Source organism: Poromitra crassiceps (assembly GCF_964638095.1).
Source record: "Poromitra crassiceps genome assembly, chromosome: 2".
NCBI classification, from domain to species: domain Eukaryota; kingdom Metazoa; phylum Chordata; class Actinopteri; order Beryciformes; family Melamphaidae; genus Poromitra; species Poromitra crassiceps.
In genome coordinates, this window is record NC_139624.1 from 49,823,831 (window position 1) to 49,849,918 (window position 26,088).

Consider the following 26,088-nt stretch of genomic DNA (forward strand, 5'->3'; position numbering starts at 1 on the left):
ATAAGTAAACAATAAGGCATCATGCCATCAGCTGAGAATATTTCCAGCACATATAAATGATATAATCCCTCTCCCCAATAAGCCCAACAAACACATTTTCCCAGCACAGTCAATCACATACAGCTAAAACAACTGGCACTCGCACAATACAAAGAAACATCAATAACTGTCAAATCAAGGCACTACCAGTGAACAGCGAACGGGCACTGCAACCCAGCATCAACAAGGAGCCACATGGCGGACGAATCCACCGCATGTAGAACACAATACAAACGTAATTCCACACAAACAACAACAAACATTAAACACTCCCTTGTTTCTTGGCAACAGCAACTTAGAACAAAAAACCCCAGCAACTGGATCAACAAAATATCAATTGAATCCACTCGGTAAACATTAGAAAACCTCTCTGACCAGCAGCGCACTTTTTGACTTTCACTTTCACTCATACGTTTTTCCTGCTCTGCTGGCTGTTGGTCTCCTGCGGCAGCAGAGGAAGGGGGGAAATGGGCGTGTGTCCATAGTCCTTCGTCGCAAATGTCGAATACAACGACATATAGATATCTACAACACATGATATATATAATATATTCGTTTATGTTAAAAAAATAAAAATAAATCATCTGGCCACTAGGGGTTGCACGTGCAGCCAGTGCACCAACGTATAATCGCCCATGGTCTTTATGTGTGCCATGCTGCCAAGGGGAAAATGACGAATGCTGGCAGAAAAAAATAGATACTCCCAATTCTCTCATGAATTATCGGACTAAATTGGTCAGATTCAATGTATATCACTCATCAGGCATCACTCAGCGTGGCTCTCAGTACACTGCGTAATTACGCACGCAAAAAAATATGCACGCACCAGCCCTGTATCAGAGATGCAGGAGAGCGAGCCTGGAAGGAATAAGCATACCGCGCCCATAACAACATACAGTAGCATGAAAGCTGAAAAACATTTATGGCAGTAACACACACACCGTTCCCATTCTATTAGAGCCGCGCCGACATTAATTGCACACTTTTTATAATGTCCTAGTCTAATAACAGCTTTTTTTTTGGGTCGGGCTGAGTCGGTCTCGGGCTGAGTGTTCTATGTATTACAACGGTGGGCGAGTTGAGCTCGGTCCGCGTCTCAAGCGTGTTGGGTTGGGTCGGGTTTGATTTTTTAGGACCGTTGAGAACTCTACAGTATATGTAGGGCGGGGGAGTGTAGGAAGTTAAATATAATGTCTCAAAGTTATACCCTGAACTAGGGATGTCACCATAGTATAATTTCTACTTCGATACCGATACCCAGGAAAATAGCGATACTCAATACCATTTTAGATACCACGGGAAGGGGGGGAAACGGACACATCAAGACTAGGGATGTCCGATATTATCGGCCTACCGATATTATCGGGCGATATTAGCATAAAAAAAATCGATATCGGAAAATATCGGTATCTGTTTTCATGCCGATATATATATATATATATATATATTTTTTTTAAATACAGGGGGAGTCTCACTGAGAGCAATGCTCTCTTTTTCAGGAGTGCCCTGTTCACATTCACACACACATTCATACCTGGAAGCTGACCAGTACAACCACAGTCTGATCTGTTGGCCACTGAGCAGCTCCACTGGAGCAGTTGTGGTTAAGGGCCTTGCTCAAGGGCACCTCAGTGGTGGTAATGAGGGAGGGGCAAGCGCTGCCTTTTCACTTTCCCCACCCAGATTTATCCTGCCGGTCCCGGGGATTGAACCGACAACCTTCTGGTCACAAGCTCGCTTCTCTAACACTTACAACTTTAACACAACATGCATATTATATATTAAACTCTTCAGCTACATTAAGCTACATTATGTAACTTGTTACGTGAAATTTTGGTGGAAAAAAAGCCCGCTTATATCGGTATCGGTTGATATCGGTTGATATCGGTATCGGAAATTAAGAGTTGGACATTATCGGATATCGGATATCGGTAAAAAAGCCAATATCGAACATCCCTAATCAAGACCCATAAAAAAAGTTAGTCAGATGGACGGACTGATGCACACTTCTCCATAATCTAGGCCTTAGACAGAAGATTACCCCTGCTCTAGCAATCAGAACACATTTAGCTTGTTGAAGCAATGATAGGGAGGGAAAAATCTGTGATTCTTCATTAAGAAAGCACTGATGGTATCAAAACTGTTGCAAATGAGTAGTGTATCCTTTTCAGATTTTTAGTATTGATACTTTCCGATACTATCGATACTTTTGACAACCCTACTCTGAACACACACACAGCTTTGTTTTTTTTCTCTCTCCCCCCTCTTTGTCCAAGTGGTATTGCCGTAGCTAGCTGTCCACTGCTCGCGCATGTGCAAACCGATCCTGTAGCTGGACCTGATTCGGTACTACTGACAGGCCCGTTGGTCAGCAATGTGAACATAGACACCAAAATCATCCAGGAAAGGGGAGGCAAGTAGTAACATCCTCTTTGCGACAGGAAAAGACTACGGAAGCCTATTGAGGACATGTATATTCATACAGTTGTCATATTTACGCTGTTTTCCCATGATAACAAGTTAACTTTCTTTATTTTCCTGAGATATTGAGTTATTTATGTAATTTTTTCCCTTGGAAATAACACCCTAAATGCAAGGCGTATTATTCAAAACCCAGATGTTGAAGTAGGCATCTTCAGTCAGTCAGCATGTCTCCAAAATTAAATAATTGTCTCGCGGAGGGGGGGGGGGGGATTTTCTTCTTGGGAGAATAATACGTGTTATCCTCAGGTAATGACATAGGTCGATATCTTGAGAAAACAACGACAAAAACAAAGAGCCATGGTAAAACGGTGTAAACAAAGTGTCTTAATAAATGTCCTCAACGGGCTTCTTAGACAACAGGGTTCATAGGAAATATGATCCTAATTTTGACAAACACTGTCACTAACATTACTTCTGGTTTGAGATGGACTACCAATCATCTCATTTGTTAGGGTCATTATACCAAGGTACCACAATTAATTTGACAATGATTTATTGATGTTTAAGAATGCTACATGTAGCGCCATTAAACTTTAACAGTGAGATCTGTTTATTGTGTGTGCGTGCGTGTCAGGTATAAGAAGGCAGATGAGCGGGAGCCCCTGCTGGCAGCCATGCAGATCTTTTTGCCTCGTGTGCAGCAGCTTCTCACCCAGCTGCTGCCCGACGCCACCATCTTCTCCGTCCTCATCCAGAAACAGATCCTCAAGATCTTCCATGCTCTCGTCCAGGTGTGTGCGTGTGCATGCGCGCGCGGGCGTGTGGGTGTGGGTGTGGATGGAGGTGTATGATGCTTGGACCAGTGGAAATGTCTAGACTCAAACAATTCAGTTGAACAGCAAACAAGCACGATGCTTGTGAAATGTAAAAAGATCAAGGTCACACAAAAGGTCAAGCCAAAATCTCAAGGCACACCTGTATTCATATCCATCCAAATAGTCTGTAAATGCTTTTTATTTACTTAACAAACTTATTTACAGTACTTAACAAAATAACCCAAGAATTATTTTGAAACGTTTGTAAAATTAGATACTACATCAAAGCACCAACACATGATTTAATTAATGCAATTAATTGTTTAAGCAGAATATCAGAGCAATTTACATTCTGTGTAAACATGTCAGTTTCTGACCTATTTTTCTCCCTACCTTTCCATCCACCTGTTAATGCAGTTTTCTCTTAAATCTTCATCATTCTCTTGTTTTCATGAGGGTTTGGGGGAGTGGGTCGGTGCTCCCATCAGCTAACGAGAGTCCTAAGTAACAAAAGTGAAAGTAAAATGAGTGCTTTGCTTTTCTCTTTTTTCATTTGAAATAATTTGAAATGCGCCCTGATAACGCTGTTAAACTGTTTGATGTTGTGTTGAATTGCGCCATGCTACCTGGAGGAGTTAATGCTTCCTTACATGTGTGTCTGTGCGTGTCCTCTCTACTCGGGAGTTTGGCTTCAAGCACTGATAGCATGCAGGCGAGATACATCCATCTTCAGTGCCGGAGCGCCATCGCCCCGCCCACCGTGTACGTTCTCAGACCCGGAAATGTACGCGTACAGATCCGGAAGTGTACACGTCCCGACCCTAGACCTACTCTTTAAAAAATAAAAGACTTGATATGTGTCTTTTTCAAACTGCGTACGTATATGATGCTCTATGCTTGTGTGCATTAGTGTATTTAGGATGAGTGAATGTTTGTATGATTCATGACCAGAGTGACCAGGGTAACCAAGTTACTCTGGAAAAGTAATTAGTTACTGATTACTGATTACTCCTTAAAAAAGTAATACAAGTTACTTTACTTGTTACTTTTTCAAAAAGTAACTAGTTACGTTACTAGTTACTTATTCTTTTTTTACCCCAAATACCTTACACTTAAGTTGTTACATGTCTAGCATGTCACTGTATTAATTATTTTCGCTTTGGTATTATATGTTAAAAGAAACGCCAAAGGCGTTTTACTTTGAAATTCGGTTAGAAAGAACAGGAAGTGGTGTGTTAACACATTCACTGCCAGCCTTTTTTTTTTACTGTAGATAGGTTCTGCCAGAGGGTTTTTTTGAGGATTCTGGCTCATCTTTCAAGACCCGAGGATTCTTTTCTGCTAAGATTTTGTGAACACACAATATCTCAAAAGAACTAATAGAATGTGTGCTTTCTCTGTCTAAAAGAGTTAGTTTGTAGAGTTAGTAGTTATGTAAGCATTAGCAGTTGAATACAGCATGGTTTCAGCGTCTGGAAATTTATTCTGAGATAAACGGCTTTTTGTGAAATTCGATAGAACAGTCACTTTAACCATTCATTTTTGGCATCAGTAAGACGTCAGACATCTAAACAATAGTTTTGAACAGTAATTTCCTCCATAACAGCAGGAAACCCCCCTCTGCTTCCAACTCCTCCCTCCGTGGGCGTTCTCCTCCGCAGCATTTGTCACAAGCGAGTGTTCTGCTGCGAGTTTGAGCAGCCTCCCTCCATGGCAGCGAGTGTGGATAGGGCTCACTTGTTTCTTGGGTTTGAGAGCTTTGATGAAGCTTTGTGCGATTCTAGGCTTTATGCTGCGTGTTTCAAAGTGTTTTCCACCCAGTCTATTTTTGGAATCCCCCACCGCCAGCTCCCAGCGCGATAATGCGCGATGAAAGCGTTTTCGCCAATCCATTTTACAGTAGAGAATGGTTTCCTCGCGCGTTACCCTACAGTTTTGGCTCTGCGTTTCCTAGTGTGGAGAGCACTGTCGCCACTTAGTGGGTCCGTGGAATGGGTTGTACACGTTCGCTGACTCCAATATTTTTATAGGAGACGTGGGGAGCGTTGATCCACGTCCCACCGTCAAAAAAAAAAAAAAATTTAAGCCGAGATAACTCGTCCTTGGCAGTGAACCGTCGGATTCTGTAAGCCGAGATAACTCGTCAATGGCAGTGAACGTGTTAAGACTGGCTAGCTTCACACGGGGAAAAGACGTGAAATGAGAGCGTCAGACAGATAACGTGAGTGTAAAGAAAGATGCTGTTACTGTCAGAGTGGTAATGAAACAACACAGCCTCAATGCAAACGTTTCAAGCTTCGTTGCTGTAAGAAAAGTGATGATGATCTGTCAACATTCCCTGGGCCGTCTGACTACGGGCAGAAGGCTTTGACCAGAAGGTTAGAAAGTAACAAAGTGTACAACACTTACCCAAAGTGGATCTGTTAATCCAGTGAACTGTTACACCCAAGTCTACCTCACCCAGCGTCGCCTTCAATTTAGCCATCCCCGCATATTCTCTGTCTCGAGGTAGCCAGCAAACGTCTTTCTCTGTGGCAGCTTGATATTGTTCTTCATGGCTATTTTCTCTATGATGCATCGATATGAGGGCGAGTCAACAGTGCAAATAGGTAGCATCTGCCAAGCTGCTCGCACATAGTTTACAAAGGACAATAATGTTCTTTGCCTCTTTGACCGAGACAAACTCAAAATAATGGCATGAATACCTCCAGCTTTTGAACGCGTATTTCTCTTCTCCTGGCTCCATCATGCTCCTTCAATTTGTTTTGAAGTAACCACACCTGTCGCGCTGATACGTCATGACGTATGTGCGGCGCGACAGGTCTATCTGAGTCCGTGAGGATTACTTTTTCTTTTCTTCTCTTTTTACATAGAAAACACTGCATTCTGACGGGCAATGATCTAACGCAGTAATGCAGCGTTACTTGGATTAGTAACTGTAATCTAATTACTGTTTTGGAAATTGTAACGCCTTATATTACTTAGTTACTGAAAAAGTTACTAATTACAGTAACGCGTTACTAAGTAGCCCAACACTGTTCATCATGACCGATGTTGACAGACAATTCCCCCCAACATTGATCACATTCCCGGGGTTGATCTGGCTAGTTAATCGGCTAGCAACTCGTCCATCCTGTTCCTACCCACGCTATGAGCTCCATGGTCGGCCTCTGAGACCCAGGACAGCCCCCTCACCCCACCCACCTTCCATGAATTTGCCCAACTGCATACCCACTATTAGCACACCTCCCCAGGCTACATACAGACCCCACAGACCTTGCTGGCCCCAGTGGCGTGCCTGACCAAGTTGGTGCCCCCCCCCTCCCCAAAGAAAATATAAAAAAAATGATATCGCAGCTAATCCACCACTGCAGTGCAGGCTCAGAATCGCACCCAGTGGCGCTGGAAGTACTTTTAGGTAGGGGGTGCTGTAAGGAAGGGACTATCGGTGCTGCCCGCGAGGGCAGCGCCAAAGAAAATTTTACGTTTTTTGGACTTCCATCCATATTTAGAAGAATATTTAATTTTAAATTAACATTAGGATTATACTGTTGTGATGTCATTATTCAGTATCTTCTCCTTTTCTCACTCACTTTCATGTAAGCACCTGCTCTCCCTTTAGTCGTTTTACACTACAACAGACAGCAACACAGGCATAAACACTGAACTTTATTATTATTATGGAAAACCAGATTATGATGAAAATCAAACACTTTTGAAGAGAGAGCGTATGAAATAAGATTAGAGCTGGGAAGCACAAACTGTTTTTTAATGCATCCTGTTGGTGGTATAAACACAAGACAGCCAAATCCAACAATTTCGTAAATCCCATTTCTTGCCACCAGGGGGTGCTGCAGCACCCTCAGCACCCACCTTCCAGCTCCCTTCCCCCACTCTGGGAAAAAGCTCTGAGCAGGTAGAAGGGGGCGCGGCCGCCATACCACCGGCCGCCATACCACCGGCCGCGGCCGGTGGTATGGATTAGGGACCATGGTGAAAGTTCTGCAGCCCAGGCAGCCAGAATGCCAGAATTAGAAAAATGATTTCACTATTATTTAAAGACTTAAGACGTTGTTCTGCTTATTTTTTGTCTACTATTGTAAAATAATAGTAGGCCTATTATCATGAAAAAGTATTTGTAAAAATTTTTTTTTTTTTTTTTTTTTTTTTTACCCTCTCTGGCGCCCCTAACGGCTCAAGCGCCCTTAGCATTTGCCTAGTTCGCCTAATGGACGGCACGCCACTGGCTGGCCCAGTGGCCCACACTTAAGGCTGCTTTATGCTCACCATGCCGTGAAGGGCGCGGGGGTGGAGCGAGGGCCGGGCGCGTCAAATGACGTAAATTTGTTGGCCGTGGTTATTCGCTACCTCCGTAGGGCGCCCACTGTGTGCCTGATTTTTTTTCTCACAGCGCGACCTCCGCACGGCTTCTCTCCAAACATGGCCGCTTTCAAGCCACTGAGCCCTGAACACTGAGCTGTGTTTTCCCCACATTTCTTGACCCATGTGGTAGGCTATAAACTTTGATTTGCAACTGTTCGTTTTTAGCAGTAGCGGCTGGTGCATTTTTGTCCAGGGAGGGCTATACCAAATATAGGCCTGGACAATGGGGTTGAAATCAATATGATAATCATAAGGATTATTCTCAATATCAATATCATATGTTTCACGTATGCAAAATCAGTGTTCATCTCATTGAACTGAATGGTGATGTCAAACAAACCTTACATTTTCAAATAATATTCCTGCCATACCTCATTTGATCAGTTTTTAAGTAACATTTGCTTGTCATCATCAATTTAGACAGCAGAAATGTCACTATTAAAATAACTTCATATCATCACGATGATTCTACTGAAAGACAACAAACAATAATAGGCTATTGAATTATCATCCACTCCAGCCCTAAATCAAGCAAGTAGTAACAAACGTTAGCCTAGTGAGGTCTCCAGACCAAATTTCAAGCAGAAGGACACTCATGCATAACCCGATCACCCCCTGACGTCAGTCAAGTTCTAGTATGACGTGGTCAGTCAAAGTCCTAGTATGACGTCTGCAATGACGTCAGATATGACGTCAGTTCATTCTCATATATATACTGTAGCAAGGGTTCCACGTCACCTCTCTCTCTCTGGCCGATCATAGCAGCAGCTAGCTTCACGGCAGTCCATCTCCTCTGAAGCCGTCCTCCGAAGCGTTGTTTTAGCCAAGTTAAACGTTAATGTACCAAGATCGAAGGCCCGACCGAGTTGGGAAGCGCCAGCCGCAAATAGCTGTAAGTCGCTAAGGGTCGAAGGCCAGAAAAGCACAGTCAACTACCGGTGCCCGCAGATCTCAATTAACCTCCGGTCCTTTTGGGGGATCTCCTAGCCTATGCAGATGCCCTCCTCTTGCCTCAAGAGCAGCGCCACTGGCCAATGGAGTCATGCGCCAAAGTATTTGCCATGCATGCCGATTGCTAAATAAAGTTTGTTAAATCCTACCAACTGGCCTCTCATGATTGAAGTGAGGTCTCCAGACCAAATTTCAAGCAGAAGGCCACTCATGGGGGGATCTCCTAGCCTATGCAGATGCCCTCCTCTTGCCTCAAGAGCAGCGCCACTGGCCAATGGAGTCATGCGCCAAAGTATTTGCCATGCATGCCGATTGCTAAATAAAGTTTATTAAATCCTACCAACTGGCCTCTCATGATTGAACTAGTAGCCTACCTTCTGAATCATATGGGCAACAGATTAGTAGGCATATCAATCACGGAGCAGATTACAGAAATAGACAGTAACCTGGTCAGCAGCCCTCTGATCTCTACATCAAACTTCCCTTTAGCATCCATATTTACTTGAAAAGCACATGGACTTGCCACAGCATGTCAATGAGTTACATTACATTACCTATGAGGAATGCACGTTCGTGCATGCAAATAGAGTCCGTCAAGAATGCATTGCCGTTGCTCTACCTGGCCCCACCTCCACCTGGTCGCTAGATACCAGCACCCCGAATCCGTTTGTTTTGAGAGCGAACAGCGCATGTGCAATTTACACAGATCCTGGCTTGCACTGGTGTAAGCCGGAAGTCCCCGGACGGCGTCCGTGGCAGAAAGTAGTTGACCCAAAACAGTACACATGTATGAATCTACATATTTATTGCAGATTATATAGGCTACTCACCTCGCTCATAAAAAAAGAATATATACGTTTTATTTCCCCCTCCTTCATGTGGTGGGGCGGCGCCCTGGCGCCCTCTAGTGGCCGGCCACCACTGGTTTTTAGTCATTTCACCAAGTAAATGTGTTGTGTTGAGAGCATGATTGTGAGAGTGTAAAAGCAGCACAGAGTAGGCAATCAGGGCTGAGAACTAAAACGGCTTTCAGTAAAAACAAGTTTGGTGATTCATTCATGTGCTGATGTACGGTCATTTGAGAGTGAAAGCGGACTCAGTACTGCACATAATAGCGTTTCATTGCGACTTTTCACGGGTTGTTCTCACTATTACCATTGTACAATACATGCTGTTCACTTGGCTGATCACTTCTGAGTATAATAGCATCTGCCCCAGCGTGAGGTCCGCACGGTGACTCGTGGATCTCCACCCCCACGGAGCTTGCTCGAGTATAATGAGCCCTTTAAGCACCGCTCCTGGGGTACAGACAGCCAGCCGTCCCCCGGGAGGTATCAAATTTTAGCTTGCGTACTAACATCAGTGTTTGGCCGCTGCAGTGCTCGCCTGAATCGCTGGCACTAACTGCTTTTATTTTTGAAGGAAAGTACCTCGGGTCTGTACGCGTACACTTCTGAGTCTGTACGCGTACACTTCAAGGGTCTGAGAACGTACACGGTGGCGCTCCGGCGCTGCAGTTGGATGATATTGATGCAGGCGCTCAACTACACAGGAGAAGGAAGAGTCCATTCATTTGTAGAGTGTGGGGGTGTGGGGAATGGGGGGGTCATAGATTGAACTTTTTTTGGTAAGTGTTTTGGACCCTTTTGCAGGTAATTTCAAGGTTTAATTAGTTAGAATAGTGACATTATTTTATATGTTTCATAATAAATCGATAGCTGTTTGAGTCCCCTTTTACTGGATGGCCCCAGGCAGCTCAATTTAACCCCTGGTTGTCACAAAATCCTACGGCACACCTGGACTTACCTCACGGCACTGGGAACTACGGCTCTAGAATGCTTGTTCCATGTCAATGCATTTAGATTTCCCTTCCCAAAAAATTAGTTAAACTTAGGAGAGATGTATTGATGCATGAATTCAAAATGCCCATATTTTTCATAGTTTCCTCCTCCAGGTTTTCTTTTCTTAGTTCTTGTTTGGTTATAATTTATTTGAAGGTATCTTCATGTGCAATTGAAAGAAAGTAAAATGAACTAAACATAAACTAAACACAAACATGGTATGTTACCGCATTTGCCATGCCGGACGCCTCCATTTGGCCAGTGGGCGTGAAAGGTTAATCAGTTGGTCCTTGGTCCCTGACCAGCCTTTCTGCAAAGTTTAGTGGTGTTACTTTAATCCGGGTGGAAGTCAGGCGGCTTTCCACGCCCACGCCCACGCCCCCCTTTTGGCCAGTGGGCGTGGAAAGTTAATCACTTCTAAGTAGGCCGATGACGAACCTTTCTGCCAAGTTTCATGCAAATCTGTTTCTTTTGATAAATAACTAAATAACTTTTTGATATATCCTGATGACAGACAGACATACAGGGGCGGAAACATAAACTCCAACTCTGTTGGCTTGGCCCAGCCAACTCCATGTTGGAGGTAACAAAAACAATAACATTGAATGAAACAATAACCCTTAAATAAACTTAAACCAAGTTAGAACTAAACCAGATTGAAGCTAAACTAAATCTAAACTAAAGTTGATCTAAAATAAAATAAAGTAAAACTAAAGCTAAACTAAAAATAAAAATGAAATAAAAGCAGAACTAACCTAAAGCTGAGCTTAAAAAAAGTAAAACTACACTAAACTAAAGAAAAACTAAAACTCAGCTACACTAGACTAAAATAGTTGCTTTTGACGTGTCTGTGCGTGTGTGTGTGTGTGTGTGTGTGTGTATTATGATGATGATGATTGTGGCGGCGGCCTGTTCTCCTGCAGTACTCACTGCCCCTCCAGCTGATCAACAACACAGTGATGACTCAGTGGATGGAAATCCTCCGAGCCGTGATGGACCGAGACGTCCCTCCTGTAAGACACACAGACATGCACGCGCGCGCGCGCGTGCACACACACACACACACACACACACACACACACACACACACACACACACACACACGGTATTAAACAGCTTGAGATTGAATCAGACAGATTAGCTGTTATCTTGTTTTTCCTGGGGGGCAGGCCCTTGTTTTACACATTAATTGAATTAGCCATGCATTTTATATTAAGACTTGGATGGAAACCCTGAAAATAAATGAAAAGTCATGCATTTTACATTAGGACTCAGATGGAAACCCTGAAAATAAATGACAAGTCATTCATTTCACATCAGGACTTGGATAGATAGAAATTGTCTTTCTGATTCTGATTCAGATTCTGAATTGTTCTTAAATTGGTCTTCATCCTATTTCAAATGACATTGAAAAAGTGTTAAAAATTCTTACAGTTAAAGCAACTACGAGCAAGATTTTCAATTGTTATTAAACAGTCTAAATTTAATATTGATGCCTCACATCTTACCTCTAATAGTAGATGAGACCATCGGCGAGTGCGCTTGATGATTATAGTATGTGTGTGGGCCGGGCAGATCCGGAACTGAAAGGAAACGGTTTACGGCAGCCACTTCGGCCATAACCACAAAATTACAAAATTCCTTTCAAACAAACTGTAGAATATAACGAGAGATGTTCGCGAGAGTAGAAAGCCCTTTGAAGTAGCGTGGAAAGCCGTCCTTCTTGTTTTGGGTCTGTTGCTAGGCAGAGCGAAACGGTTTACGGGCGTAGCAACAGACCCAAAACAGCTTTCCTCGCTACTTTCTGCTCTCGCGAACATCTCTTGTTATATTCTAACAGTTTGTTTGAAAGTAATTTTGTAATTTTGTGGTTATGGCCTAAGTGGCTGCTGTAAACCGTTTGGTTTCAGTCCCGGATCTGCCCAGTCCGCACACAGACTATAATCATCAAGACAGCACTCGCCAATTCACTCGGCGTTGGTCTCATCTACTATTTGAGATAAGATGTGAGGCATCTACGGTATATTAAATTTAGACTATTTAATAACAATCACAATTCTTGCTCATAGTTACTTTAAGAGAATTCAGTTTTTTTTACACCCTGGACCTTATTTCCAGCTTTAAATATGATTTTGAAGTCATCCTGGCAACTTCGGTTTGATTAGCATCAGCAGAAATGATAATAGGTTTTGAACTGCGACCTGAAAACAAGGAAAACGGGGCATGTGGAATGCTTGTATTTATGTCTTGTAAATAGCTTATTTTCTGACACACATCGGCTCATATGCTTATTATATCGTAGAGAGATCGAGAATAAGAGCGATCTAACGTACCTCCGTGGCGCTGGCACCCTGCTCTGTTTGCTGTCCGTCACATAGATTGCAGCTCCCGCTGTATCCCCCACTGCTGCTTATAATCCATATATGACGTTATTCCATACGGGCAGCAATTGAATTCAAATGAATCATCCATAATCTTGAAATCAGATAAATATCTGCTGCAGTCAACTATGACCTGCCCCGGATGTTCTTCTTCTTCTTCTGTTTGGTAATACTGCGGAACAGAAGAAGAACATCCGGGGGCAGGACATAGTTGACTGCATCCAGTTTGTTGTGTAGCTAAGCCTAGCCTAGCAGATATTTATCTGATTTCAAGATTATGGACGATTCATTTAATTATTAAATTAATTATTTAAATTGAATTAAATTGCCGCCCGGGAGCTGTTATCTATGATGGACAGAAAACAGCAGGCTGCCAGCGGCACAGAGGTATGTTAGATCGCTCTTATCTCGTTCTCTCTATGATATAATAAGCATATGAGCCGCTGTGTGTCGGAAAATGAGCTATTTACAAGACATAAATACAGGCATTTCATATGCCCCGTTTTCAGGTCTCAGTTCAAGCTGATTATCATTTCTGCTGATGCTAATCAAATCGAAGTTGTCAGGATGACTTAAAAATCATATTTAAAGCTGGAAATAAGGTCCAGGGTGTAAAAAAACTGAATTCTCCTTTTAACTGAGAAACTGAGAATAAAATATGTGGGGGGCTGTACGTTGTGAGTGTGTATATTGTGTACGTCATCGTGTGTGTTTGTTAGGAGACTCTGGAGGTGGACGAGGACGACCGTCCGGAGCTGGTGTGGTGGAAGTGTAAGAAGTGGGCGCTGCACATAATCACCAGGCTGTTTGAGCGGTGAGTCACATGACATCAGTCACATGACGAGTAGAAGCAGTTTTGCAGGCAGAGGTTTTACTGGTCGTTTAGGGGTGCAATATATCGATATATATCACAATAATATTGTAATGAGAAGTTATCGTCTTAGATTTTGGATATCATAATATTGTGATATGGCATAAGTGTTTTCTTCCTGGTTGTAAAGGATGCATCACAGTAAAGTGATGTAATTTTCTGAACTTACCAGACTGTTCTAGCTATTGTATTATTTGTCTTTAACCACTTAGTCATTATATCCACATTACTGATGATTATTTATCAAAAAATCTCACTCTGTAAATATTTTGTTAAAGCACCAATAGTCAGGGAAGGAAACCCTGTCTTTGCATTTGCATTTTATTTTGATCACGTCTTGTTTTAATAAAAGTGCTCATGACATTTCAGATGTTTGACTAAACATTCAGCCCACTTCGTACAAAATATCAAGATATAAATCGTGTATTGCCATTCAGTCTATAAAATACAGAGATATGATTTTTGGTCGATACTCCATATAGCCCGGCCCTACATCTCACATGTGGCTTTGACTTACAAGTAAATATTTAGCCCACTTCGTAGAAAATATCAAGATATATCTTACATAGGTGTCCTTCCCCTCCAGGTGGGACAGGGCGGTGTGGAGCACGTGTGCTACTGCATCCGCTGTGCTCCTGTTGGGGCGGTATGCAAATTGTAGCGGGTCGTGGTCCGGGGGGAGTGTGGGGCGGATCTGTGATATGACCAGCTTTTCAAAGCACTTGCTGGCTATTGGCGTGAGGGCTATTGGGCGCCAGTCATTGAGGCTGGTCACTTTCTGCTGCTTGGGAATGGGGATGATTGTCGCTGCTTTGAAGCAGGAGGGAACTCGTCGGAGGGAGAGAGACTGGTTGAAAATGTCTGTGAATACGCCTGCCAGCTGGTGGGCGCAGGCCTTGAGGACCCGCCCGGGGATGCCGTCCGGGCCGGCCGCCTTGCGTGGGTTGATGCGCAGGAACGACCGGCGCACCTCATCCTCAGTGATGGTGAGAGGGCGGTCTGGATCTGTGGGGGGTGGGAGGTGGGGGGGTAGGTGGTTGGGTGGGAATGGGAGGGGGTGGGGGTGCTGAGGGGTGGGGGGGGGGGGCGAGGGGAGGAGGGGAGGTGGTCGGGGGGAGGAGGGCAGTGGGGGTGGTGGGGGGGAGGAGAGGAGGAGGGGTGGTGGGGGGGCGGAGAGGAGGAGGGGTGATGGGGGGGAGGAGAGGAGGGGGGGTGGTGGGGGGGAGGAGAGAGGGGGGGAGGAGGGGTGGTGCGGGGGAGGAGAGAGGGGGGGGGGGGTGATGGGGGGGAGGAGGGGAGGCGCTCTGGCAGAGGGGTCGAACCTGGCGTAGAACGCGTTGAGTTCGTCTGGCAGGGTGGGTGACGCGTTGGTGTTTTGCTGTTTTTCCCCTTTGAAGTCTGTGGCAGCGTGGAGCCCTCTCCACAGGTGTTTGGGGTTGTTGGAGTCCAGTTTTGCCTCCAGCTGCCTGCCATATTCTCTCCGTGCTCTTTTTAAAGTGGTTCGGAGGGCATATCTTGTCTGCTTGTATTCCTCTGGTGTTCCAGAGTTGAAGGCGGTGGTCCTGGCGTGGAGGGCTGCCCGGACGTCACTATTGATCCAGGGTTTCTGGTTTGGCATTATTTTGATTATTTTTTGGGGGGATTATGTCCTCTGTGCATTTTTGTATGAAGCCTGTTACTGTGTCTGCATATTCGTCCAGGTCTCCTGCAGCCTTGAACTCTTCCCATGCTGTTTGGTCGAAACAGTCTCTCAGGATGTCCTCTGATTGGTCTGACCCACCTGGAGGGGAAGGACACCTATGTAAGAATGCTGTTCGTGGACTACAGCTCAGCATTCAACACCATAGTACCCCCCAGGCTGGTACACAAGCTCAAGGATCTGGGACTAAACACAGCAATGTGCGACTGGATCCTGGATTTCCTGACAGACCGCCGCCAGGTGGTGAGGGTGGGCAACCTCACCTCCTCCCCACTGACCATCAGCATAGGAGCGCCCCAGGGGTGCGTCTCCAGCCCCTTCTGGTACGACCTCTACACCCACGACTGCGTGGCGACTCAAACTTCGAACACCATCGTGAAGTTCGCAGACGACACAGCAGTCGTGGGGCTGATCTCGGGGGGCGACGAGACGGCCTACAGAGAGGAGGTGGGGGCCCTGGAACAATGGTGCCAGGACAACCACCTCTCTCTGAACATCTCCAAGACCAAGGAGATCATTGTAGACTACAGGAGGGGGGGGGGGGGCACACACCCCCCAATCACCATCAACGGCACAGTGGTGGAAAGGGTGGACAGCTTCAAGTACCTGGGAGTCAACATCCACCAGGACCTGACTTGGGCCGGCCACACCGCCACTGTTGTCAAAAAGGCCCAACAGCGAATACACGGACTCAGGCGCCTGAAGAAATTTGGGCTAAGGCCAGAAATCCTTACGGACTTCTACAGAGGCACCATTGAAAGCCTGCTGACTGGCTGCTTCACCACCTGGTACGGGAACTGTACCACCATGGACCGCAGGGCGCTACGGAGAGTGAGACGCGCGGCCCAGCACGTAACAGGATGTGAGTTGCCAGAACTGCATGAACTGTATAAACAGCGGTGCCTCAGGAGGTCCCTGAAGATCATCAAAGACACAAACCATCCCCACAACAGCCTGTTCTCCCTGTTACCCTCAGGGAGAAGATACAGGGTTCCAAAAGCACGCACAAATCGCTTGAGGAACAGTTTCTTCCCGCAGGCCACGAGACTCCTTAACATACACAAATAGTGTAGTAGCCGTACTGTACCGTACTGTAGCTGCTACCATTACGTATGTCTAATGTTTAATTGTATGTTTAATAAGGAATATGCTATTTGCACCTGTATGTCGAATACGCCGAATTTAAAACGCTGAGTTTAATTGTATGTTTAATAAGGAATATGCTATTTGCACCTGTATGTCAAATACGCCGAATTTAAAATGTTTAAGCACGACTAAAGTATGCACATGACATGTGCACCTATGTGCAGTGAATATGCCACTGTCTCTGACTTGTCTTATCACTATACTGCCTTATTGCTTGTCGTGTCTCTTGTTGTTTTTGCACTCATATGCCCTGTTATATTTGTACTATGTTGTAAACGGAGTCCACAGCACAAGAATTTCACACGTGATACTTGTACCATGGAGTGACAATAAAAATCTTGAATCTTGAATCTTGAATCTTGTATCCCCGTTCAGTCTAAAAATACGACGAGATATGATTTTTGGTCCATATCGCCCAGCCCTATGTCTGTTCATACTGTTCTGATCTGGATCACAGGTACGGAAGCCCAGGCAACGTGACGAAGGAATACTTTGAATTCGCAGACTTCTTCCTGAAGACATACGCAGTGGGCATACAGCAGGTGTGTGTGTGTGTGTGTACACGCGTGCATGTGTGATTGTGTGTGTGGCTGTCACTCCATACGTCTGTCTGTGAAGACTAACTTGACTGAGAAGTTCAAGTACAGTATCATCGTGAGGCTTTCCTGTCACTCAACTCTTAAAGGATGGCTTTACCGATAATCAATGCATTTTGTATCATTAATAATCTCGGTAATATAAGCACATGGGCAGTGTTTACCTTCTCTATCTGTTTTCCTCACGGAGAAAAATGCTGCTGCCTGCAGAAACTCTGCCCCCGTCAGCTGCAAGTCATTAAGGCTTGTTTTTTTTCTTTCAATATTTTATTTTCAATTTTTCAGAACAGTGTATTCACCTTATGTTCAGACCTTACAGTGGGCCAAATTCTTCCGGGTCCTTTTAACACTTCCGGCGGTCACGGCGCAAAATAAGAGTTGTTTTTGGAGCGGACAGTGAAGGGGGTAAAATAAAAAATGTAGCCTACTACTTTGAGCCGGTACACAGCAAGCAAGCGAGTATCCACTGTTAGCCAGGTCAGATAACGTTATCGTCGACAATGACGAGCACTTTCTTGTAAAACATACCTGGACTCCAACAAAGAAAGCTTCAGATAGTTTTCTCTCCTCCGAGTTGCGCTCGAGCCACTAACGTCAATAAGACCCGCAGACGTTAACGTAATTCCCTGGAATGCGAGACTTAACGAGCCAGTTACATGGCGTTGCATTCTTAGACATTGCCGTTTGCTTTTATTTGGTATATGTTACATACAATTGGCTAAATTATTAGTTAATTCAGAGTTAGATGATATTGGAGCAGCCAGCCATTTTATTTTATTTTATTTTGAGCCGGAAGTTTTGATACGGCCACACAACCGGGTCAAATGGGCGTGGCTACATAAGGTGAATAGACAAGACAAACGAACACACTCAGACACAGGAAGAACAAACAAAAACAAAACATATTATCAACATTCAATATTTCAACATTATTACCAGCCGCATAAGGTGCTTACAGTATGTGCTTGTGAGAGATATCGTGCCTGGGGTCCCACAGCCAGGTGAGTCACCCGTCACCCCTAATCTCCTGGAGGTAGGCTAGAAATGGGTCCCAAATGATTGAAAACCTTTTAAGTGAATTGGTACTCAGGAACCTAAGTCTCCCCATCCGTATAACAGCGGTCATGTCCGTCACCCACAGTTGGAAAGAAAGTGAAGAGGAGGACTTCCATTCCTTTAAAATTAGTTTTTTGGCAACAGTTGTCCTGTGTCAGAGACTCTTGCCCAGCTGTAGGGAAGTTCAAAGAGGACTCCAAGCAGCCGAAGATGGCGAGTTCTACCTCCGGCTGAAGGGCTATTTTGTAGGCCTTAGAGTACCAGTCAAGAATCCCGTTAGTGAAGGCCAGAACCAGAAGGCATGACATAGTGTGCCCTCTGACACCTGACACCTGTCACACAGTGGTGAGACAGAAGGGAAGATGTCATTAAAGCTTGTTAAAGTCGAAGTGAACCGGAACGGAATGCACTAGCGTGAGAGTCGGAGACTGGAAACAAATCTTGTCTGAGATGACAGGGTTGAGAGGCGGACCAGATACAGTATGGTGTCGATGATTTGATTTGACAATTCTGGTGACTGGCTTTGGCATTGGCCAATCCTGGCGTGTTCCACCCCCAAACCGAGTGAGATTCAGTGTGTCGTCGTGCTACGCGAGTGGGATCCGCCGAGTACCAGGCAGCCAGCTACTTCTGTGCGGACCGAGCGGACAATCCGATGCATGGGTGCTGCCCGCCCGCCTGGAATCTCCGAGGGGCGACCCCTGACAACCAGGCTCTCAGGCGCGCGCCATTATCGCTATTGCGGTAAATACAAAATTCCTGGAATGCGAGTTTTAACGAGCCAGTTATATTTCTTTGCATTCTTAGACATTATCGTTTTTGTTTTTTGTTCATGTTTCATACAATTGGCCAAGTAAGTAGTTAGTTTATGGGATAGGAATTCTGCCAGATGACAGGCACTAGGCGCCATTTTCTACTTCATTTGGAAGAGAAAATTATCCTGAAAGAAGATTTGATTGACAGTTGCCATGTCGGGATATGATTGGTTAAAAAGGGGTAGAAATTTGATAGTACTAGGTGACGTCAGCAAACCGTAGATTACTGTTATGAATAAAATCTTGAAAAATTAACTTTTGATGTGAAAAAGTGTGAAAAACTAAAGAAATTAGATTTTTGTGATTTTTTTTGCATACATTATTAACTCATTGAGTGCCAGCCATTTCTGGAAAACGGATGCTCCCAGTGCCAGCCCTTTCAGAGCGTTTTCAGTGATTTCTCAAGACCCACAGAATATTGTGTGATATTACTATGTAAACACCGAACACGCCCAAAGAACGATGAGACTCTTGTATCATCAGCAAAAAAAAGTTTATTGATATCATTTTCCGTTCTTTAGTTATCAGCAGTATTACAGAGGTTGGTTTCACCAGAAACAGATGTTTCAAACTAGAACCTGAGATAATGAGCCTTTTGTGAAATGAAGCATTTCAAGCACATCACTGACTCTGAAGCTAATATTTTCTGATGTAGTGACGTGGTGTAGTTGTGTGGTGCCCTGCGTGCCCCACCCCCCTCAACTGCAAACTCCTCCTCCGTGGGAGTGTCTCTGGTGGCTCTGCTCGAATCTCTGCTACCTGCGTCAGGCGACGAATCTCTGCATGCTGGAACTCATCCCCACACTAACACACAGCCTGCATGCTGGAGCTGGGAGAAACTCACCCCCACACTAACACACAGCCTGCATGCCGGAGCTGGGAGAAACTCATCCCCACACTAACACACAGCCTAACACGCACCAGCGTCTATTTTCGGAGCGCTCCCTCGTTTTTGTGCACCGGCTCCCAGCGCGACACCGAAAAGCCAAACCATTCTCAGCAGTCCCCGCTGAGAATGGTTTGGCTTTTCAGTGTCGGGTGCTCCTTTTCTGGCAGCTAATTGTGTGGAGAAACTATCGCAGCAGAGACAGAGGGGCTCAGTTGTGGGGGCGGATTGGCTGCTGTTCGCAGCTAACGTTAGCTCCAGCCAGAGCAATCTATAAGGCTCTGGCTCCAGCATGCATCGGTTTCCGTTTCATCACGGCTTCTTCTGCTGTTTTTCCTCACCTTTCTCTAATCTGGAGAGCACTGTCGCCACCTAATGGGTCCGTAAAATAGGTTATACACATTCAACATCCCCCATATTTTTACAGGAGATGCATCAGGCTTTGATCCACGTCCCACCGTCAAAAAACGCAATTGACGTCTTTAGACGTCATTGGCACTCTACATTACTATTTGAATTGACGTCTTTAGACGTCATTGGCACTCAATGAGTTAAATAGGTGCACTGCATACCCAGGTATTTGAACTAAAAGAAAAGAAAAGTCATTTTTGGGTTCAGCTCGACTTTAAGGCTCTCGTTGTGATTCTCCGTGGATGTGCGCATACTTAAACAAGGCTAGGTCGAAACTTAGCATATGGCCAGCGCAGAAAAGCGTTGACGAGCCTCATTGTTAATGTGGAAGGCTCTGTACTTGAATTTAATAAAAAAATATATTATAATCCATTCATACACAATAACTTTGTGTGGTGTGATTGTGTATTTATTGTAAATAAGACCCCACCCCTCTGTATAGCCTCTGTATGGTGCCTTTTCGTCAACTTCTATTGTTCTAATTACATCTCTCCTAGTTAGCAGTATCCCAAAATCATCATGAAATAGCCTACGCTGTCCCCTTAAACATTTTGCTAAATATATTAGAGATTTTCCTTTTTCTCTTTTTTGTGCTGCTAATTTGTACTTCTACTTCAAATAACTTAAAATGCACCTGTACTGTCAAAAGTGCCACAACTGTCCACAATTGTCAGACCATACATTTTATTTTACATTCATCTTATTTTGAAAAAATATTGACAGGACGTCTTGTCCTGAGCCCAGCTACTACTATTTAGAATAGATACTGAGAAGAACGTTGTCAATGTTATTGTCATCCAGAAACATAATTTGTATTGTATAGCTTCGTTTATATGCTTTGTGTATTGTTTTTAATTTGCAAAATAATAATTTCTCTGTGGCTTCTGTGTGCGCTGTATGTGTGCAGAATAATTATTTTACTTTGAAAATCATCCACCCGAAGGCTTATATTCACCAGCAATACATAGCTACAAGCAGTAGGTTGACGCTGGGGGGGTGGGGAATCAAGATTGTGTGTATAGAAAACAACTTTATTCAAACAAACATGACATGTGATTTGATTTTCAAGTAAATGTTTAGCATATGTCACATAACGTTACTTTGACAGTTCAGTCCCAACAAGCTTCAAGGTAAGTCCATTGTTCCATTGAGGTGTAGCAGATGTTCTTCGACAATATACTTTTGATTTCACATGGTCAGAGGTCATCCATAGCGTTGTCCACTTCTGCCCTCTCTGGTGGATAGCATGTAAACACAAAACAGTGGTCACATAACGTTAGTTCAGCTGGGCTGGGCAGCATTGCTACGCTAAGACGATTGAACTGCATTTATATTATTGTTTTATATCCTTAGAAATCTTTGGGATGAAACGGCAATAAAGTTTAGTTGCTGTGTTTATTTAGCTAACACTGTTGTTTTGCGGGCTGCTGCCTCTGTGCGGTCTGTTGTTTGTGGCGTGCCCAGGTGCTGCTGAAGGTGGTGGACCAGCACAGACAGAAGCAGTACGTCACCCCTCACGTCCTGCAGCAGTCTCTCAACTACCTCAACCAGGGCCTGTCACACTCCCTCACCTGGAAACACATGAAACCACACATGCAGGTAACTACCTCAAACAGGGCCTGTCACACTCCCTCACCTGGAAACACATGAAACCACACATGCAGGTAACTACCTCCACCAGGGCCTGTCACACTCCCTCACCTGGAAACACATGAAACCACACATGCAGGTAACTACCTCCACCAGGACCTGTCACATTCCCTCACCTTGAAACGCATGAAACCACACATGCGTGCATGCATCTTTCACCGGCTTGGAGCTGCGGCGGCTTCTGTCTCCAGTCTTATTTCCTTATGGGAGGGGCCTAGGCTAAATCTCATGCTCAATCTCATGCTCACATCCCGTACTCAAACACACATAGTCACTTATAGAAGCGGCTGCACCGCTTAAAAAGGTAACTGTAATCCCTTACAATTACAGGGGAAAAAAGGTGTAATCAAGATTACAGTTAAATTTATTACAAATCGGGATTACGGTACTCACACAATTACAAATTATCCAAGTGGCTGTGCACTGTAAATTATGACTCTTATTGTCTACTTTGTTTGATGTCACATGGTGTGGTGCAAATAAGTCAAACACAAATAAGTGTAGAGGGGGGAAAACAGACTTGAAAAAACACACTTGGCTCTTAAAAAGACTATAAACCAGATAATATCAGTGCACAAAGGTCTGAAATGTGTATTACAGAGCTGTTTTTTTAACATCCTCCTGAGGAGCATGCCTCCGGACTCCAGTAGTCAAATGCAGGAAATGTGTTCAAAAGTAACGGAAAGTAATAATCAGTTATATTACTTTTATATTGTGATACTTGAATTACATTACTGATTAAAACAATTAACAGGTCATTAGTAATTGTATCGGATTACATTTTTAAAGTATAATCCTCCAGGGTCCTCAGGGTCAGGGAGACCTACTTCTGCTGTTTAGTTACAAGTTCTTGTTCAAGGTTAAAAAAACAAAAATGGCTGCCAAACTTTGAAAAACCTCTTGGTTGAGCCTCTTGTAGAGTATTTAAGTTTTTCTAGCTTTAACCATAACACTCTTTATCCATTGGGAATGGGATGGCGGTTTGTTAGATTTCCACTTTAACAGTATTAACCTTCGTGCTAATAGTGAAGAAAAGGCCAGTGCGTCAGCCTGTGCTACTGACAGTGAGACTTCCATAGGGGGCACCCCAAATATTGCATTTGCTGGTTCCAGTTGTACTTCTTTGTCGCAGATATATGAAAACGTCTGAAAGATAGCAGTCCAGAATGGAGCCAGGGTTGGGCAAGTCCAAAACATATGATAAAGGGTGGCTTTATCTTGATGGTACCGAGAACAAGTTGGATCCACTCCTGGGAACATCTTGGCACGTTTCAGAAGTGGAGCCTGTGGTTTGATTATCTTAAATTGTAACAACCCATGTTTTTTACCCAAACACGTTGAATGGATCTGTTCAATTGCAAACTGCCAAACATCGTCTGAGATATCGGTTCCAAAGTCCTTACCCCATTTGGTGTCTGAACACTAACTGGTGTGAGATCGAGGCTAGTATTTGTGTAAACCATGGGCTCATTCATTATTTCAAGGTATTAGAATCAATTTGACAATGATTTATTGATGTTGAAAAATGTTACACGTTGCATCTTTAATATATATTGCCGTTTATGAGTGAAAACTTCCTAACTCGTTCATTTTCATTTTCTCGCTTGGATGTTTCCTTTATGGAACCGGCCTGACCAAACCTTTGATTTCATGATTTCATCAGTCCATTCTCAGTTCCTGAAACGTTGACTTTATTGGAGATGCAAAGTTTCCTCCAACACCAGCAATACATTTGATGTTTACTCCACCTGTAATTTCGTGACCATGGGGAAAGGCCCATTGGCGGTGGGGGAAGACCCACGGACATCCGTGAAAGAATGGATGACAGCTCGGAAAGACGGCACGCAACAGTGTTAGGGCTGGCACCCCGAGGCACTGCACAAGCTAGCTACAAGTACAAGACCAAGTGCAAAGAGCAGCTACAGCAACGCAAAGCACCTGATACTACCCAGAGATTTATCTCTGAGTTTATTAGTACTGCTTGTTAGTCGGCGGAGGACCGGGGTCAGGAGTCAAACCACAGTACCCTGGACCTCTTTGCTCAACCTGCTCAGAGCACAAGAAGAGGGGGTGCAAGATGGGTGTGGCTGACTAGAGCTCGCAGTTGGAGCCCTTCTACAGGCAAAGATTAATCTTCGCAGCCCCACTCAGGCTGGGGGGGTGAAACGCTGGTGACCCTGAGATACCTGCTGAGGATGTAGAAGGGGTTCCAACGGTGTGAGTGCTATGGCCACACTCTCACCAAGGAATACCGCCGTGGGGGCGGCATGTCGTGGCTCCTGCGGCTTCTGCTTGTGGCAAGGCATCTTTGATGTGAAGTGAACGTCGGGGGTGCTTTGCTGCGGGCGGGGGCTGCGGTGTGTTGTCCTCGCGGTGGTCCTGCGGTTTCTGCTTGTAGCGGAGCATCTTTTGTTGTTTACTTCACCCTTGCTCTCCTCTTTATTGATTATAGTTAGTTATTTGCACAAGGTGTTTTCCTGAAGCTTTTTGAGTCTTTCTGTAATGACAAGTTCCTTCATATCTTCCAGACCATTTGCCATGAGGTGATCTTCCCTCTCATGTGTTACAAAGACGAGGATGAGAAGCTCTGGCAGGAAGACCCCTATGAGTACATTCGCATGAAGTTCAGTGAGTACACACACACATACACACACACACACACACACACACACACACACACACACACACACACACACACACACACACACACACACACACCATATATACTGTACCTTCGGGCTTCTCAGATTCTTGGATTTGTACCTATAGTGCCACATCTAGTGGTTGGTCTGAAATGCACCATGTTAAAGAGCATGGTGCACTGCAGGTTGGAGACCACATTGCATTAATATGTGGAAGGGCCATGGGATAAAACACACACACACACACACACACACACACACACACAGAGCTGCATCTAGACTCGTTTTTGTAAAGCAGCTGGCCACTGTTCCTGAAATGGAACTGTACTGTACACCTGTGATGTCAGGCCCAGCAGAACGTCCAGCAACAAGTAGGTGTTGAACGGCCATTTAGAATGCCATCTTGGGGTATTTTCGTACTAATCATGAGCCAAAAATGTAAATTCATAAAAAAGCTTCAACCTGCACCCACTCTTTAAGTTCTATTCATGCCAAGTTTCTCTTCATAACACATCCCATTCACTGTGAGCCTGTGTGTTGCAGACCTGTATGATGACCACGCCCTCCCAGCCACCGCTGCCCAGAGCCTGCTGTGTAAGGCCGCTCGCAAGAGGAAGGAGGTGAGGAGACGTTTAGATTTGAGTGCCGTTCTTCACATTCACATGTCAGCCACGCTTATCCACAGCCACTCACAGTAGTACAATATGCTTCCATAGAGTACCGCAGGAATGAGTCGGAAGTAGCAAATCCCCGCCATGTTGGTTCGTAAGGGCAAAAGGCTATCCACCTTATTTTTGAATGCCCCACTGTAAAAAAGAATCGTGGGTACAAGGTCCGGTTTAACGTGACTCATTGTTGCCGCTTGCCATTTCCTTTGTTATACTCTGGCTGCAGACCCGAATTATAAACTGGAAGCTGGAGTCCGTTATAAAAGTTATAAATATAGTCACGTTATAAACAACTAACCAACGCTGGAGGTCCGTATGGAAACTCGAAATGTGTGTTACTCGAAATGGTTAAAAGTTAAATCAATTTGGTGGCGTTTTACTGCCATGTAACATAGCTAGCTAGCCGCTAAATTAGCCACAGTTAGTAGCCGACTACCCACAATGCATTACGTTATCCCAGCACCCGAACGACACGGCTGTAGAGCAGAATGGCTCTGCTGTAAAAGGGTAAAATCCTCATAGACGTTTTTTTTTCGGGGGCTGGGGGGTTATCTAAATTGGTTACACCGGAAATAGAACCCATAGTTAACGTAAGGCAAAATGGCCGCCAAAAATAAGGTGGATAGGATTTTGAAATGGGGATTTCCGTTAAATGAACGAAATAAGGGCTGGGAGTGGAAATTTGTGTTCAGCAGGATAATCTTGACAGACGAGGCTCACCTTTATGACTTTTGAAGCGTAAATGCATTTTTTTACGCGATTTTCCAAAAATGCTTCAAAAGTCATAATCCAGCTGAACACAAATTTCCACTCC

At 44.5% G+C, this 26,088-nt stretch overlaps 1 protein-coding gene across 6 annotated transcripts in view; it reads left to right on the top strand.

Moving 5' to 3' along the window:
- ipo8 (importin 8) overlaps positions 1-26,088 on the top strand; it is a gene marked incomplete at its 3' end in the record, with an annotated part of 104,603 nt that overhangs the window by 18,474 nt on the left and 60,041 nt on the right. For all 6 annotated transcript variants that reach the window (XM_083657933.1, XM_083657934.1, XM_083657936.1 and 3 more), the window contains 7 exons: positions 3,098-3,254; positions 11,377-11,466; positions 13,554-13,648; positions 17,008-17,092; positions 21,779-21,913; positions 24,493-24,592; positions 25,150-25,226. In XM_083657933.1, the coding sequence (XP_083514059.1) occupies positions 3,098-3,254; positions 11,377-11,466; positions 13,554-13,648; positions 17,008-17,092; positions 21,779-21,913; positions 24,493-24,592; positions 25,150-25,226 (739 nt within the window). The remainder of the gene's footprint in view (positions 1-3,097; positions 3,255-11,376; positions 11,467-13,553; positions 13,649-17,007; positions 17,093-21,778; positions 21,914-24,492; positions 24,593-25,149; positions 25,227-26,088) is intronic.